Genomic DNA, 17,941 nt, shown 5'->3' on the forward strand with positions numbered 1-17,941 from the left:
TATCATTATATATCAAAATTTTGATAAACAAATTTAGTAAGTGTATTATTGCTCAATTAATATTAAAATTGGTTTTAATTAGCGATCAATATATATATATATATATATTTAAACTTTTTTTATTTGTGAGATCATATTAGCCATCAACATTCAAACAGAAGAACAAATACTAATTATATCTCCAAACCACACTATTCGCAAGCAAGCAAACCTGCTGCATGATTATTATTCCGTGCAATAACAATATTATTATACATCAACACTATTATTTGAATTAAAATACACCGAATTTAATAAAAAAAAATTTAAATATATATAGATATATGTATGTATTTTCTTGGAGAGCTGTAGGAGTGGAGATCATAAGTGATAAAATTGAGAGGATGCATACAGCAGCTGTGGGTTAGATGAGAAGGAGGAGGTGTTTTTCTTCCTGAAAAAGAACAAGTCTCCCACAAGAGGAACGATGGGTTTCTTCTTGGTGAATTGGTTTTGAATTTGATTCCTTTTTTTGTTGCCGTTGGCAAAGAAAGCATCATTCTCAAGGCTTAGTATTTGAGCGAGGGTGGTGTTTTTCTGCATGCTTTTCATCAGCTCCTTCCTCCTTCTTATCATGGCCATATCCTCTTGTAGTTCTTTATTTTGTTGATCTTTTGCGACGTTAATTAATGCGCTACTAGTACTAGTAGGTGGTGGTGGTGGTGGTGGTGGCGGTGGTGGTGCTGCTGAGGAGGAGGATGGGGTTGGTGTGGTAATACTTCTTGTTGTTGCGACTACAAGCTGTGCGTTTGCAGCAGCAGCCTCAGCTTGGGCCAACCTGGACATGTTCTTATGAAGCTGGGCGTTCAAGGATGCCAATGCCACCTCAGTCTCCTGCTCTCTGTCGCTGAGCAACTTCATCTCCGCCTTGGTATCCTTCAGCTCTAATTCTAGCCTTTTCAGCGTATCCAGAACCACCACTGCCGACACTGTCTCTGTTTCTGTTTCTTTTTCATTATGATCATCATTAGCTTCTTCTACCACTTCATTATTATTGTCATCCGGCGGTGGACACCATGATGATGTGATGATTTGGTTGTTGGGAGTGCAAGAGTATATTTCTCCCACCAGAATCCGCTCGCCAAAGATGGCCACTGCTTCTTTCACAGAACGGAAGGGGCGGGAAGTGTCCACGTTCGAATGGTAATAATCTACGCTTGGCTCTTGAGGAGGAGGACTTTGGGTTTCCATGGGGAATATCTATGGATATATCAATGAATATATTCATCGATATATATCAGAATGGTTTGCAGGTCAAAGCCTAAAGCTAGATCTTATCGATCATACGGAGCACCAGCTATGATAATAATATTGGATGCTCCTGGTGGTTAGGTCTGCCTTTTCTTTGCTTTTACTACACAATTACATATATACAATAAAAAATGAGAAAGAGAATAGTAGTCCGTTGTTTGAAGCTTAAGACAATGTACAATGACTGCCTAGCTAACCTCTAAGCTACATCATCTTTGCTGATGGATTAGTACTAATCAGCTGCAATACTGGTTAAAACGTATAATTAACACCTTAATCGTGCATGAAAAGTATATATGATAAATATAATTTTTCTATAATTAATTTGCACTCATCTTATATAAAGGTGGACATGAACTTCTTATTACTTGTAGTTCAATGTATGTATCATATAATTAAATTACCAAAGTCACTAAGACATAACTAATATGTAATACATATATTTATGTGTATATATACAGGCTGCCAGAGATGATACCTTGCAGTAGCACCTTCGTTGTATCCAAATAAGCAACTAAATATAGGTCTTTTTCCATTCTCTACTCTAGCGTTTCCCAAAAACATGGGTTTCAATAATCTATATTTCTTTTAAAGTAAATAGCTCGTTGAAATAATAATAATAATATAATTTCGAGATACCTTGATGTTGGTGGGATGTATATCCATATTAGTTTCAATTATATATATAGTATTATTATTTGAAGAGTTCGTCTATGGTACGGACCATTTGTATACGGACATCTAGTATTATCGAAGGTTTTTGAAAAAAATGCTGTTAATATTATCACACATAAACAATATTAATAATATACTTTAAAATTTTCTGTTATTTGAATACCATATATGTTGAAGAACGCTACGTCGTACATGCTTTGAACTTCATTAAGTAAAATATTTTATTCATATTATATATTAAAGGACTATATACATATGTTGGTAAATTAAAAACAAGCGTTTGTTATGGGAATCATCTGCGGATGGACCATATTGTACCTTTCTTTCTCTCTCCTTCTCTTTCTTTATATATATATATATATATATACACACGGAGAGAGAGAGAGAGAGTATTATCATTTGAATAAAAATGAATTTTACTTTTTTCAAAAAAAAAAAAGAGTGACTTTGACTTTGGAACCAGGTGATCACTTTTAACTATCCATGGACGATGACAACGGAAGAATATAAAACAGTTCTAGTGATGAAGAAATTAATTACTTTGTGCATGTAGAGAGATAATTACCAATTAAAAACATACATGATTATCATTTTGCTACCGCTTTTAAAAACACAGTCCACACACAACATCATAAGCCAAATTAACAAAGCAAAAATCATATTTATACATTTACATTCACCTCACTCTCAATATGTACATCACGTTCAAACTAGCTACGTACTTTCAACTCTCGAACTCTATAACTTAAGAGAATATGGAGGTACTATGGAATACCATATGGAATTTTAACATTTTCTTCAAAATGTATATCTCTCTCTCTCTCTCTCTATATATATATATTAATAGTTTAAGTATCATGGTTAATTAATTCATACCCAAATCACAATACTGACTGCTTATAATAATGAGATAGAACATAAAGGGGCTTTGCATAATATATATTGGATAGTAATTTTACAAGTATCAAATTTATTCATCAAATTTTTGATAACTAGTAATGTAATACCATACAAGTAATTTTTCCTTTCATAACTATAAAGCATAATAATAATAATCTAGTAACCATTTATATCATTTATATAGTATTACATCATTACTTATTAAAGTTTTAATAAACAAATTTAATAATCATGACAATACTTTATATTAAAAAAGAGGAAGATTGTATCGGATACCTTCTCTTTTTCTTACATATTGTAAATTAATTTTTCCTTCACATTTTTATTAATAATATGTGCGGAGATAGAGTTGATGGAGATCATTAAACACTTTTTCACTTACAAAAATAACAAACAAAAGTTATGCTTAAAAAGAGATCAAGTCGATCCACGGTTAAAAAAAATAAAATAATAATAATAAAAAAGAGGAATAATGAAAAAGAAGAAAGGTAACGTATATATATAAACTGAAATCGTGAGAAGGCAACGCCGTAGTCTCTCTTTCTAAAAAAAAATATTTGGGAAATCGAATCGGTATCGTGGAGAAGCCGAAGTTTGCGTGGGAAAAAAGGAACAGATGGCACCGAAGAAGAAGCAGCAGAAGAAGAATAGCAGCACCGCCACCGCCAAAACTCAAACTTCGTCATCTTCGGGTCCAAGGCTCCAAATTTCGGCCGAGAATGAGAGCCGGCTGCGGCGGCTCTTGCTCAACTCGGGCCGCTCCTCCGGAGCCTCTGCAGCAGCTCTGGTGGACGAGTCGCTTTCCAAGGCACAGAAAGCCAAGAAGCTCAAATCCATTTACGAGAACCTCTCCTGCGAAGGTTTCACTAACGATCAAATTGAGCTCGCTCTCTCTGCTCTTAAGGTTTTCATTTTCCCCATCCCATAATTTCCCTTCTTTTGTTACTACTCTGAGAAAAGAAGCGAAGCTTAGGCATTGGAAATTATGTTGGTTTCATACTTGGATTCTATATTCGGTTAGATGATTTGTTTGGTTGCCGAGAAAATCTAGGAAATTTAAATAAAAAATGGATTTTCATTTCATTCGCAATATTCAAAATTGTTATTGATAAAGTCAGTTCATTACTTTCTTTGTATTTAATTGTTTTTTTTTTTTTTTCCCCTCGTATTAAGCTAGGTTTACTTTCCAGTTTTGGTATTTTTAATCTAATGAATATTGAGTAGCCTGTTTCATTGTTTGAATAGAATGGTGCTACCTTTGAAGCTGCTCTTGATTGGCTGTGCTTGAATTTACCTGGTAATGAGCTTCCATTGAAGTTTTCCAGTGGGACTTCTACGCACACAAATGGAGGTACGATTATATCTGAGTGCATAGAAGGTTTTACTAGCTTAAGTGGGAGTCTCATCTGACTAAGTGTAGAAATGTGGTATTTCTGGATGTTGATTTTATTATCCTTTTTTCCAAAATTGTTGCAGGTGGTTCTGTTGGTGTCATATTGACTGCTCGAGAAGATTGGACTCCATCTGTGGATCAATCTTCTACTCCTAATGAGGATGAGCCAGGGATTTCTATTAGAACCAAGGGCCGATGGGATGATGAGACTCTAGATTCATGTCAATCGTCTCAGGCAGATTGGATAAAACGATATGTTGAACAAGAGGAAGAGGTGTATAGATAATGCCTTAGATGTGTATACCTCTTGATAATTCCCGAGGGACATGAATACATAAGCTTTGGACTCTAATAGTAGGGTTTTTATAAAACTTAAATTGAAAATTGGAAACTACAAAGACCACATATATACTTTATTGTCATGAGGAGAACAATAACAGATCCATAGTATAGAGTGAGACAGATTCTCCATGGTTGACTTTTGAGTTCTTATGGTTATTCCCTTTCATTCCCCATTTAATTTTCGAACTCTCTAATCATTGTTAACTTTGGTATTTAAGATATCTTTATTATAATATATATGTATATACTATGTATTATGCATGTATGTCTATGTATGCAGAACCTTGGGAAATAAAGGCAAAAAGAAGAAGAAAATACATTTGTAAAGAATGAAAAATAATTTTACGGCCACAATTATTTAATTTTGCTTCTCTTGTCTCTTTTATCCTAGTATTATATTGATAAAGTTCTTGCATACCCTTTATTTTGCACAGTTGTCTGATTTTTTTGACTTATGCTTAAAGCATCTCTGTCTATGTTTTTCTTTCACACACCCATTCTATTTAAAAATAACTGAGGCAGACAATGCAGTCAGAGACTAATAACAGTTATATTCTATTTGCAGGATGAGATGTCTACGACATGGGAAGATCATCTGGTTGATGAAGGTTCAACTAAGAAGGTTTGTTAATTTTTCTTTCATTTTTCAGTTTGGTTGGTATTTATTTTTTCTTTTGGAGCAACTTCTAGATATGTGACTATGTCTGTCACTCATGATGCTGACCATCTCCTCATATTTCATGTATCTTAATAGATCTCTGAACCAAGGTCCTATGATGTTATTGCTGAAGAGTATCGTGTGGCACGGTTAGAAGCTGTAAAAGCAAAGGAAAGAGGGGACAAAAAAAGTCAGGAACAAGCAGGACATATCATTCGCAAAGTCAAGCAAGAGCTTTCTGCTCTAGGTTAAATTTAATCTCTTTACAGGTTAATGTCAAGTTTTTATTGATTTATATTTTCTTTCACATGCTCTTGAACTACTTGGCAGGATTGTCAGAGGATATCTTGGCATCAGAATTTCAGCATGAACAAGCTACTTGCACTGCTTCTGAGGCCACAATTTTTAGTTCCACATCCCACGAGCTCTCTGAGGCAAAAGAATGTAGTATAGTTGAAGGCGGTCTGGCATTTGGTTTGCATGCAGAGGAATCAACAATTGTGGAAGACAAAATGGAGTACTCAGGTCCCAAAGAGCTTCAAGTTAAATGTACTCGTTCAGGTGTATCTGTTGAGGAAAAAATTCCTGCAGAAGAAGACTCGATAGATGTAGAGCTTGGTAATTTCTTCTTAGAAGATGGTCCATCTAATGAAGGTCTACCTCCTGATGTTTACGAACTGCAAAGGAAAGAAAAGATGAGAGAAATGTCTAGTGAGAAAAATTTGGAGAAATTAGAGGGTATTTGGAGAAAGGTAGCGTATGAAATGCAAAAAGCTTGTTTGACAGTTTTTTGTAATATAATTTATTAGAAATGACCGTGGATAAGATACATGCAAACAGATGTAATGCTTATAGTAATGTTATTGGATGATTGCATGGTATTAATGCATAATGAACACTTTTAAGTTATATTTATTTCTTATGTTTCTCATGTTTCTGGTCATTAATGGAAAAAGTAGGAAAAGATATAGGTATTCTCAGTTAACATCTGTACTGTCATAATGGCCAAATTCATCCTTGTGCTGGAAGATTTTGTATGGTACTTGACATAACATACTAGTTCTAATATATATATATATATATATTTATATGTACAATATATATATATATATATGTTTGTGTACCTTGTGTATTCATAATGAAATCCTACATTTATCATTGTGATGGGCTTAAACTCAATTTCATACTTTATTTTCTTTTTTTTCGAAATTCTGATCTAGCTTCCATCATTTGTTGCTACACAACTGCTATCTTTTGTTGCATGACAAAATTCCTTGCTCTCACTAATGACAGGGGGATCCGCTAAAGATTCCTAAGGCTAGTCTTCATCAGTTATGTCAAAAATCAGGGTGGGAAGCCCCAAAATTCAATAAGGTGGTTGGAAAGGGGAAAGGTTTCTTTTATACTGTCAGTGTATTGCGTAGAGCTAGTGGGAGGGGTAAGAGCAGAAAAGCTGGGGGTCTAACCACCCTTCAGCTCCCTAATGCGGATGATACTTCTGAATCTGCTGAGGTAATCACTTAATCCTAAACCCTAAACCCTTACATGTTACCAAGGTGGTTGGAAATGAAGTGCATGTGTGCTGTCCCTGACCTTTTCTTCCACAATTAATAATTTTAGGGTTTTGTTCAAATTTCACTCCATGATAATAGGTAGTTTCTCCTCCTGCTTGTTTATTTAGTTAATCTTTTACCTTTTAAGCAATATGTAACTTATTCATAAACTGCACAGTGCGTATCTCAATTGGCTAAATGTGAAGATAACTTATATGAGCTATATTGATTATACAGGATGCACAAAATAAAGTTGCTGCTTTTGCTCTTTATAGCCTGTTTCCTGATCTCCCAGTTCATCTGCTAATTACAGAGCCTTATGCGTCACTGGTTCTTCAGTGGAAGGAAGGTAACTTCATTTAATTCCAAGCCAATTTTCGAGAAGAAGACCCAGCCCAAATATTGACCAGATAATTTTGAGCCTGTTTTTAATACCAATATAAACTCTTCTACTAATTTTAGTTTCATATTTAGTTTATAATTATTTGTTTGTTAAGACAGGTAAAAGTTGGCAATTTTGATGTAGATAAAGATTGACATAACATGATAAATCTTACAGGGGAATCATCAATCAACATAGAAGAGAGTGAGGAAGATCGAAGGGCTAGTTTTGTGGATTCATTACTAGGTGCTGATGGTTCTAATGCAACGTCTTCTGCTGATGTTATGAATAACATTATTTCAGAAGAATTTCAACAAATCCATTATGAAGAAAATGAAAATTCAGCTGTTGCAGGTGTTGATCCAGAAGTTGGAAGTACATTCTCATTTCTCTTTAGCTGCATTGTACAATAAACCTTTGGGTCTGACTTTCTTTCTAGTAGGGGAGGGGGAGGATTGCTTTTGAGCTTTCAATGGAAATAGACTTTGATTGACTGTTGTTCTTTTAAGTTCATTTCTTGAGCATAATGCATTCTCCCCCCTCCCCCTCCCAATTTTTCTTTAATATTTTCCCTCTTCTGAATGAGTGATCAGCTAAAATTGTGAAAATTTTCATTGGATTGAATAAGGATTGAACAGGTGGCTTGACTGCTAATATTTTTCATGAATTAAGTGGGACATTGAGTATATGCTGCCATCTTAAAAGATGATGTATTAGATATATGGTCCCAAACAAAGGGCAGAGTATCTTATGTTTTCTGATTTGTTGAACTAAGATGCACGTAATCTGTGTTCGGTTGAGATTAATTATGCAGATTGAGATATCTATAAAAAATGTGATTCATCCTAGTCAATGAAACAAGTTCTATCGGGCAACTTAAATGTGTTTTCAATGAAAGTTGAGAAAAACATAGTTGTTTAGTTAGCTTTTTAATGTGTCCCTTAAAATTTGTCTTTGTTCTATTGCAGAGGTACATAATCACAAGGAAGGGGAGAGCTCTTATTTGAGACAAGAACAGGAGAACAAGATGAAAATGCAGAAATACAAGGTTGGTATAACATTGTCTTGAATTAGAAGAATTTGCTGATTTGGAAGGACTTTGGCCTATTGGTTGCAACAATGGTTCATAGGCCTTCAATATAAATACTTAATACATTCATATGCAAGGATTATTATTTCTCAAAATACTTTTTGGAAGTTTCTAGTTTTATCATATGAAGCCACCTCTTAGTGGGTGAAGATGAAAAATTTTGTTGTTGTAAGTTGAGGTTGCTAGAAGTCTAAATTTTGAATCTCCTTTTCAATTGCATTCTTGCTAAAAGAGATATAGGCTTCTTAATGTTCAGGGAAGGGACTGAAATTTCATGTAATTTTGTGCACCATTTTATTATATAATTATTGGTTAATAATCCTAATCTGGACTGTTCTGAAAGCTTTGAATGATGTTAGTCTAATTGATTGTTAATTTATTATCGTATTATAGCCACTTTATATATTAAGGGTCCCAGTCTTAGTAGTTTGAAGCTCTTATTTCTAATATTGTTGTTTCTGCATTATTTTGATTTAATTTAAATTTCATGTTATTAAACAGTTCTTTATATGTTCCCTTATTTATAGGACATGTTGAAAACCAGAGCTGCACTTCCTATTGCTAGTTTGAAAGATGATATATTGCATCTGCTGAAAGAGAATAATGTTCTTGTTGTTTGTGGGGAAACAGGTTCGGGAAAAACGACTCAGGTACATTCTTGAATGGCTTTGGTGCAAACATTAGTTAGGGTTTCTTACAATGTAGTGTAGTCATTTTTGTAGCTTTCAAAATGCTGATGCTGATTGTAAAGTGTAATTCACTTTGCCATTTCAAAACAGTACCATGACATGTAATCTAACTGAAATTTAATGTAGGTTCCACAATTTATTTTGGATGACATGGTTGAATCAGGACTTGGAGGACACTGTAACATCATATGCACACAACCGAGGAGAATAGCGGTGGGTACATCTCTATTCAATTATAAGATACTGCATTCATTTCTTGACCCAAGTCACTTTCTTTTACCAATATAATTTTACTTTACATGATTATAATTTCTGGTTTTCTGCATTATGTTGTAGGCTATTTCTGTAGCTGAAAGGGTTGCTGATGAGCGCTGTGAGCCTTCACCTGGTTCATCTGGTTCCTTGGTTGGTTATCAAGTTCGTCTTGATAGTGCAAGGTGTTTATATTCTTGGTCTACATAATATTGTCAATTCCATAAGTACAGACAAACAGGCTCACTATCTTATTCATAAACTTCAATCTTTTTCGTTCTTAGCATATATATAATAGAGTTTCCTGCTAATTATTATTTGCCTGTACCTTTTTTTTTTTTTTTTTAAATTTATATAATCATCCATTTATCTAATAAAGATTTGTTTGTTCCTTTGCTTGCTTTATTGTGTCAGGAATGATAAAACAAAGCTTCTATTTTGTACCACTGGCATTCTTTTGAGGAAAATTGCGGTGAGGCTTCCCTGATCTAGTTGTTTAATCAAGTTGGCTGTAATTGTACTAACAGACAATTACTTCCCCAATTCAGTTACTTCCATGACTTCTCAGATGCTTCAAGTTATATGATCTAGCATTGATTGTCAAAATTTTCAGGGTGACAGAAACTTGACTGGTGTTACTCATGTCATAGTTGATGAAGTGCATGAACGGTCACTTTTGGTGTGTTAGTATGAACTCCAGATAAATTCTGTGTTAATACTTTATTGACATTTGTAGCTTTAGGTTTATGTTTCCAGAAAGGGTGTTACTTTTCTGAGTGCGATGGCAAGTTTATTAACATGCCTTCTTTCTGTTGCGTGGTCTAACAGGGTGATTTTCTGCTTATTGTTCTGAAGAATCTTGTTGAGAAGCAATCAACTTACAATACTCCCAAATTGAAAGTTATTCTTATGTATGCTTTTACTTCTTTAATTTCCGTGTCTAGTGTCTTATATTTTGTTAGTCTTCTGTTGTATTGATATATTTTTAATTTTTATTATTAATTTTTCAGGTCTGCAACTGTTGATTCACATTTGTTTTCAAAATACTTCAGTAACTGCCCTGTGATTACCGCACAAGGCAGAACACATCCTGTGACGACTTATTTTATTGAGGATGTATATGAAAGTATCAACTATCGCCTTGCTTCAGATTCTTCAGCTTCCTTGAGATTTGAAACATCCACCAAAGATAAGGTATCTCGACTTTTGAACCCTAGATTGCCATTTTCCGTGTCACCAGATCTGTTATGCATCTCTCACTGGTTGTTGGCAGTTCTATCACATTATAAGAAGTTTCTGCGTTTTCCATCGTTATTTTTCTTCTGGAATCTTCCTTTCTTTTGAAACCACCAATATAACCAATGACTAAATTGGAGAAGAATTGTTCGGATATAGCACATTAAGAAAAATAGTTGCTAACATACTAAATTGAAAAATATATAAATTACTGTTCTTGAATCATACCAACAGGGTCTAGTTCTTGGAATTGCAGTTATACTTTTTGGATTGGAACTCATAAACAAGGCCTTTCATTTGTAATGTTGTCCTCTCCCTAGTTTGTACATCTGCAAGTCTTTGTTACTTTTTTTGGGATACTGTTTCTGCTTATAGAAATCTTCCTGTGCATTTATTGTGTCCATGAAGAGCATCTGAATATGTATATTTTTTTTCACCAACTTTCTTCGTGGTTGATTTTGGAGGCCAGATTTTAGCTGTTGAAATTGATAGGGTTCTGTAAGTCAAGAAATAGCTCAGCTACATATCACTATTGTTCAAGCTATAAATAAAACTCTACCTTTTCTCTTAATACAAATTATTGATCTCTTGTTTTATGAAAGCACAGAGTAGTGCTGTCAACAATCGCAGAGGGAAGAAGAATCTTGTTCTATCTGCATGGGGCGATGATTCTATGCTTTCTGAAGAATACATTAACCCTTATTATGTTCCAGATAATTATCAATCATACAGTGAGCAAACTCGACAAAATTTGGTAAGTGTCTCTGAGATCTAATGCTTGATGTGTGGCATGTTTTGCTTCTTTCTTTGTAATGCGATGCTATGAGAGGACAAATAACGATTTTTATACAGAAAAAAGTGAATGAAGATGTCATTGATTATGATCTTCTTGAAGACCTGGTGTGTTATGTTGATGAAACTTGCAGCGAGGGTGCCATACTTGTTTTCTTGCCTGTAAGCTATTACTTAGTCCCTTTGCTTGGATCATTCATTTCAGGTTGCTTTCTTTGCTAAAAATGTTATTAATTTTGGCTCTTCAATTTGCATGGTAGGGAGTATCTGAAATTTACATGTTAGTCGACAAGTTAACTGCTTCTTACCGATTTGGTGGACCATCTGCTGATTGGATTCTTCCATTGCATTCATCTGTTGCATCAAGTGATCAAAAGAAGGTGTTCTTACGGCCACCTCAGAACATACGCAAGGCAAGTTTTGGCACTTCATTGGCTAATATTTTCGTAGTTCTATATTTAAGTTCAGAAAACACTGTTTTAGCGCTTCGATTCAAGATTCACGATGAAACTTGTGAAGAATGCTTGAGCCTAATGCATTTGTTCTTTGTTTCGACTGTTTGCAATATAGTTTTTTGTTTTTTTGGTTTTTTTGGTTTTTTTTTTTTTTTTTTTAACATTTTTCCTATAATATCTGATGCACCAGGTCATTATAGCTACAAATATTGCAGAGACCAGTATTACAATAGATGATGTAGTATATGTTATTGACTGTGGAAAGCATAAGGAGAACCGTTATAATCCACAGAAGGTTTGTGCTTTTCAACTCTCTTTGCTAAATAATAATGTGATGTTGTATGTGGAAACTCTGTCTATTTTTATTGAGAAAATGTAACAATTCTTAAAAGACTTAAAAACTATACTTATGGGACCTCAAGTTTAAAGCATTTTTAAACATATATTCTTTAATTAGAAAGTTTCCAAAGAGATCTTAAACTGTAAATTGAATAATGTTTGAGGATAATTAACATCTTTTGAATTATTTCAGATATTTTTATATACGGGTTGCAAAAGTTTCATAGGATTAAAGATGGTTGTGCATGTTGATTAAATGATCTACCTGTTAATCATAATTATTTAAGATGTATGAATGTTAAGATTTCTTGATGACTGTAATAATGATGCTACCAACTTGTAAGTTAATCAGTATTGTATAAGGGTAAGGGAAAATAAAATAAGAGTGCAAAAAAATATTAGACGTATCATATTTTGAATTGTTATTGAAAATGTTATTAAAAATCCTATGATTTTATGAGGGTTGAGATCCAGTTATCTTAATTGGTATGTGTAGAAACTGTCAAGCATGGTTGAAGATTGGATATCTCAAGCAAATGCAAGGCAGCGGAGGGGAAGAGCTGGACGTGTAAAGCCTGGGATTTGCTATGCCTTATACACGCGCCATCGCTTTGAAAAACTCATGCGTCCTTTTCAGGTACTTTGTCAAAAAGAAAATTTTCAAAGAGCCTAGTTCCTTGTGCTTTCAACTTTCTGTCCGTTTAATTACTTTGAATTTCCCTAATAGTTTCTAACGTGACATTCAAAATGCCAAGGTTCCAGAGATGCTTCGTATGCCATTAGTAGAGTTGTGTTTACAAATTAAGTTACTTTCTTTGGGACACATAAAGCCATTTTTATCCAAGGCAAGTCTATCTCTCTTTGAATTGCAGATGTTTCATTGATGATACTGTCCGACTGTTATTTATTAAAAATTGTTTCAGGCTTTAGAACCTCCCAGGGAAGAGGCTATGAACTCAGCAATTTCAGTATTATATGAGGTAGTTCTTTACCATGAAACCATGATTCTGGCGCATTTAAGTATATGATTGATAACAGGAAGTTATACTTCTGGCCACTAATCTCTTTTTTCTTATTCCAAATGTGTAACTTCCTTATATTTCTCAGGAGTAGCAACCATTCCACTAAATTCGTGGCTTTCTTCTTTCCTACCTAATTAATTTATCATATGTGAACAGTTACTAATATTTTGTGTTCCATACTTTACTTTATGTATGTTTTCCTTGATTGTCAGTGTCTTTTCCATACATTGCTTATTTAAACTGCACTGCTACTCATACATAATAAAGAAATGTTATTAAGTTTCAGCAGTAATATGATACTTTACATTTTGGCTATTTTTATTAGGTTGGTGCTCTTGAAGGGGATGAACTGCTGACGCCCCTTGGATATCATTTAGCAAAACTTCCAGTTGATGTACTAATTGGGAAGGTTTGCCAATTTATATTCCTTTCTTCTATGCTTGTAAGGATTTAAATTTATTGCGACAATGGGGAAATGGAAGTTAGAATTATCATTGTGGGGGATTGCATTTTCTCTTGTTCTTTATGTTAGATTAATGGTTCATGATATCAAGTGTTAGAATTGTTTTTTTTTTTTTTTTTTTTTTTTTTTTTTTTTTTTTTGGTAATGAAGTATTAAAATTGTTAGTTACTAGATTGTATTTTACATCAATCCTTATCTTTCTACCAAAACATTTTGCCATATGCTTTAATATTTCTAGATTCTACTTCTTTATTATCTAACCCCTGGTCCCTAGGTTCACAGTTCACCATGCAGTTACTATGTATTGCCATATGCTTTAATATTTCTAGATTCTACTTATTCATTATCTAACCCCTGGTCCCTAGGTTCACAGTTCACCATGCAGTTACTATGTAATAAGAGTAAATATATGTTTTGCCAACTGAACAAAGGAATCTGTGACTCCTGGGAAATTTTGCAAATCTGTCGCCTATCCTAGGAGGAGCTGATAGCCTGACACCCACTAATATTAATGCACCAGCCTCAAAATGATCCCATGCTGTGTCACCTTAATTTTTTGGACATATAGAAGATTTATTTTCATCGTTTCCTCCAATACTCTTAATTCTGTAACTTTAATTTCTTGAGCACATAGAAGGCCATTGTTCTAAACTGCTATCATTATTCTGTATGTCAAGCTTCTTTAATTTCTTGAGCACATAGAAGGCAATTGTACTAAACTGCTATCATTATTTTGTATGTTGAGCGTCTCTCTCTCTCTTAAGAATGGCATGACGATAACATGTGCTGCTAAACCCCCTCTCAAAGATTTATTTTTCTTCAGATTGGAATATTGACATTGTGGGCACATTCTTTCCTGACTAAAACGTTTTTATTGTTTTGATTTGAAATTACAGATGATGCTTTATGGCGGAATATTTGGTTGCTTATCACCAATCCTCTCAATTTCAGCATTTCTGAGCTACAAGTCTCCATTTATCTATCCTAAGGATGAGGTTTCTTTTCAAAATGTGCCTTCAATATGTAATTTTTTTCATTTTTTTAATATAAAAGGAATTTACGTCATGGACTTCACCCAATTCTCTCTCTATGCTTGCTGGGGACAGAGGCAAAATGTTGAAAGAGCTAAGTTAGCGCTGTTGGCTGATAAGCTGGATGGTTCATTTGATTCATATGATGGTCACAGACAATCTGACCATCTCTTGATGATGATTGCATACAAGAAGTGGGAAAAGATTGTGCGAGAGGTTAGTCAATGTCTTGTTGACCTAATGATATACAAACTTTTTCTGTATGTCTGTGTTGGATTATTTACTTTTTCCACAAGACAAGGAACACTCTGTTTAGTTGTATCTGTGACACTACCATTAGTTAAGTCAAGCCACTCCATGAACCTATATAACTTTAATAAAAGTATGTTTTGATATAAAAACGCAACCTATTTCTTGTTTTCCATCATGATGAATTATCTGGCCTTCATTGGATCCATGGTGCTAACTGTAAGTATAACTTCATCATTATGACTCTCCATTCTTGATTGCATATACATCCATCCATCTGATCAGATAACATGTAGTTGGTGTCTTTCAAAATGGGATGTTGCTAACACGATAAATTTGGTTTCTGCAGAAAGGAATTAAAGCTGCACAGCATTTTTGCAATTCATATTTTTTAAGTAGTTCAGTTATGCTCATGATAAGGTGCTGTTCTTTTCTGCTGATTAACTCACATCGAATAGTAACATTCTTTACTAATGCTTTAGAACATATTCTACCGCTATCAGTTATTTGTTATTTTATTTGGTTTCATAGCAGCTTTTCCTATTTGTTGTTAAATGTTTTAATATTCACTTCAAATATAATTCATCAATTTTTCAATCTTTTCTGATTTCTGATTTGTCAGAGACATGAGGGTACAGTTTGGAACATTGCTAGCAGATATTGGGCTTATCAAACTTCCAAAAACTTATCAGGTTCAGTAGTTTGGTGGTGTTCAAGTAATTTTTAATTACCATTTGTTTCTCTTTTGTAACTTGTTAGCTCTTTATATTGAAAAGTTAGTTTAACTCATGTAAATAATCCTTGATTTCAAGTTTTGATCAATACTAAGTTCTTTGTATTACTAATTTCTATTCGCTGGGAGAATTAAAAGTTCTTTTTACTTTTTGGCATTGTCGTCTTCTTAATTAAGAATATATTCTCTTCCATCAATTAATTGTTCTGCATGTCAACTGTCAAGTGATTGGAGTTTTATTCCATTTATGTTAGTTTTAATTAAGCAAATGTTTTTGTTTTTTCAGATTGTGATTTTTGGTTAAGCAAATGTTTTGTTGTTTCAGATTGATAGACGAAAGAGAGAGAACCTTGACTGTTGGCTCTCTGATGCATCACAACCATTCAATACCTATGCAAATCATACATCAATTATAAAGGTAAAAAAATATGTATTTACTTTGTACCAACTCAGACTTGGATGCTTTCCTTGCCTGTATAAAGTCAAATTGGGGTGAGTTAAAAAGTATTTTAAAATTTAAGCTGATGTGTCATTTTTTTATATGATTTCTGCTTGTTTGCTTGGATTCTAAAATGAAAATTTCTTTTTTTAGTGGGATTATTGTCTCTGATATTCAAACCTTCTAAGGAGGTTGATAGATGTAATGCTGTTGTTAATAAGTGATGATCTACAGTCGCTTTGAAAAAAGTTTTTCGTACATGATGGAAATAATAGGAATTGGTATCTACCATCTGGCATCTGATATGAACTAAAGTTTCATACAACCTTACCTCAAGTTCTCTTGCAGGCAATATTATGTGCAGGTTTATACCCCAATGTTGCCGCCACTGAAAAAGGCATTGCTGAAGTAGCTCTTGGTACTCTCAAACAGTCAACTGGTCTTGCATCTAAAGGACATCAAGTATGGTATGATGGAAGGAGGGAAGTTCACATACACCCATCTTCGATCAACAGTAGCTTGAAGGAATTTCGACATCCCTTCCTTGTCTTCCTTGAAAAGGTTTGTTCACTATTATCGCTTGAGTTGGATGCTGTTTATAGGTTCTATCAGACGTGTCTTCACCTTTTTAAATTGAGCATCTTTTTAGCTTATGTCTTAAGAAGTCAAAACTTAGGTACTAAAATGCTTCATTTTACGCTTGCTCTCGAAGACATGACACATGTAGTTGGTGTTGCCTACTTATTTATTTTAATGATAATTTCACCTTGTTATATTTACAGGTTGAAACGAACAAAGTATTTCTGCGAGATACCACCATTGTCTCTCCCTACTCTATTTTGTTGTTTGGAGGCTTCATTAACGTTCATCATCAGGTGTCTCCTTGTTTATCTTCTGCCAGTATTTTTTTTTTTTTTCTAATATTTCCTAATTAATAAAATATATGCATTTATATTGCATATGCTACTATTTTTGTGCACTAGTCCATCTTATCACGTCCATTTTTTGATATTCTAATTATTTTTTTGATATCACAGACAGGTATTGTCGCTATTGATGGATGGTTAAAACTGAGTGCACCAGCCCAAACTGCAGTCCTGTTTAAGGAACTCAGATTAACTCTTCATTCTATTTTGAGGGAGTTGATTAGAAAGCCGGAGGTACACACACAGTACATTTATCTTAAGTTGTTACAACTAGCACGCGCAATATATACAACTGTGTTGAAACCTGGTGGAGCTCCATTGGGCAACTTCTATTCCAACCCAGGAAAGATAATGCGATTTCTTATTTCCTTTTTCTTCATTTCTCAGGATGCCAATGTCAATGTGGTATCTAATGATGTTGTCAACTCTATAATTCATTTGTTGTTAGAGGAGGACAAACCCCGAATGTGATCTTTGAACACAAGGTAAGCAAGCATGTATTTTAGTTCAAATAGTAGCAGGATCAGAAAATTGAGTGCAAAAGTTAAAACGTTTGATCTAAATTGATTTTGTTTTCTCATTCTTATGGATAGGTTCAAATCGGAGGAGGGTGGTCTTGTGTCTCATGCAGCACCATGTGTTGTTGCTTCGCGTTGGCTGTGGGGCGTGGACCAAACGTAGCATGAACCAGAAAGTTGACCAGGATCTAATTCTAGGAGGAAGGCGGAAGATACTTACTGTTTGATCAAAGAAGGTTCAGAAATATAGGTTTGATGAAGTGGTAACATTAACATAGTACAAGGATAAAATAAAGATATTATTGTATTTAATTGGCTCTGATGAGGCTGTAATAGTAATTATCCCCATGCACCATGCTGATGGTATATTTGGCTTTATAAAAAAAAAAAAAAAAAAAAATTAATTTTCAAGGAAGCTTCTACACTACTGCGTGCGCATTTACATAGTCACTGAGGCTAGAAACGCGACAAGTATAATTCTAAAGTTTAAATTTACGTTACATTATATGTGTGC

At 34.0% G+C, this 17,941-nt stretch overlaps 2 protein-coding genes across 4 annotated transcripts; one reads left to right on the forward strand and one right to left on the reverse strand.

Annotated features, from left to right (window-relative positions):
* Positions 1–304: 304 nt before the first annotated feature.
* LOC107410175 (uncharacterized) lies at positions 305–1,310 on the reverse strand. The gene has a single exon (XM_016017581.4). The coding sequence runs from the start codon at positions 1,228–1,230 to the stop codon at positions 361–363; it is 870 nt and encodes a 289-aa protein (XP_015873067.3). The 5' UTR covers positions 1,231–1,310; the 3' UTR covers positions 305–360.
* A 2,061-nt stretch (positions 1,311–3,371) lies between these two features.
* LOC107412563 (DExH-box ATP-dependent RNA helicase DExH7, chloroplastic) lies at positions 3,372–17,838 on the forward strand. 3 transcript variants are annotated; one of them, XM_016020356.4, is made up of 35 exons: positions 3,375–3,769; positions 4,111–4,216; positions 4,342–4,532; positions 5,166–5,222; positions 5,355–5,505; positions 5,589–6,010; positions 6,552–6,770; positions 7,049–7,160; positions 7,371–7,568; positions 8,162–8,241; positions 8,811–8,933; positions 9,099–9,185; positions 9,309–9,409; positions 9,639–9,696; positions 9,838–9,903; positions 10,053–10,135; positions 10,235–10,418; positions 11,068–11,214; positions 11,313–11,414; positions 11,513–11,665; positions 11,898–12,002; positions 12,543–12,683; positions 12,802–12,891; positions 12,970–13,026; positions 13,394–13,477; positions 14,428–14,526; positions 14,638–14,778; positions 15,161–15,231; positions 15,434–15,503; positions 15,870–15,962; positions 16,332–16,544; positions 16,766–16,858; positions 17,021–17,143; positions 17,297–17,394; positions 17,503–17,838. In XM_016020356.4, exons 1-34 carry the CDS (start codon positions 3,482–3,484, stop codon positions 17,378–17,380), a joined length of 4,392 nt encoding a protein of 1,463 aa, XP_015875842.3. In that variant the 5' UTR covers positions 3,375–3,481; the 3' UTR covers positions 17,381–17,394; positions 17,503–17,838. The 3 variants fall into 3 exon arrangements, 2 of the variants coding, with proteins under 2 accessions (XP_015875842.3, XP_015875844.3); XM_016020358.4 differs by having other exon boundaries at positions 7,371–7,547; XR_007239228.2 differs by lacking the exons at positions 15,161–15,231; positions 16,766–16,858; positions 17,021–17,143; positions 17,297–17,394; positions 17,503–17,838 and having other exon boundaries at positions 3,372–3,769; positions 16,332–16,374.
* Positions 17,839–17,941: the final 103 nt, after the last annotated feature.

The sequence above is a fragment of the Ziziphus jujuba genome, chromosome 10 (assembly GCF_031755915.1).
Source record: "Ziziphus jujuba cultivar Dongzao chromosome 10, ASM3175591v1".
Taxonomy (NCBI): Eukaryota; Viridiplantae; Streptophyta; class Magnoliopsida; order Rosales; family Rhamnaceae; genus Ziziphus; species Ziziphus jujuba.

What these genes read in the sequence shown, in the direction of transcription:
- LOC107412563 (XM_016020356.4), top strand. Translation starts at nt 3,482, where the DNA reads ATGGCACCGAAGAAGAAGCAGCAGAAGAAGAATAGCAGCACCGCCACC. An exon ending in CACAACCGAGGAGAATAGCG is followed by an intron (nt 9,186 to 9,308) that starts GTGGGTACATCT and finishes ATTATGTTGTAG; the next exon opens with GCTATTTCTGTAGCTGAAAG. An exon ending in AACTCATGCGTCCTTTTCAG is followed by an intron (nt 12,684 to 12,801) that starts GTACTTTGTCAA and finishes CAAAATGCCAAG; the next exon opens with GTTCCAGAGATGCTTCGTAT.
- LOC107410175 (XM_016017581.4), bottom strand. Translation starts at nt 1,230, where the DNA reads ATGGAAACCCAAAGTCCTCCTCCTCAAGAGCCAAGCGTAGATTATTAC.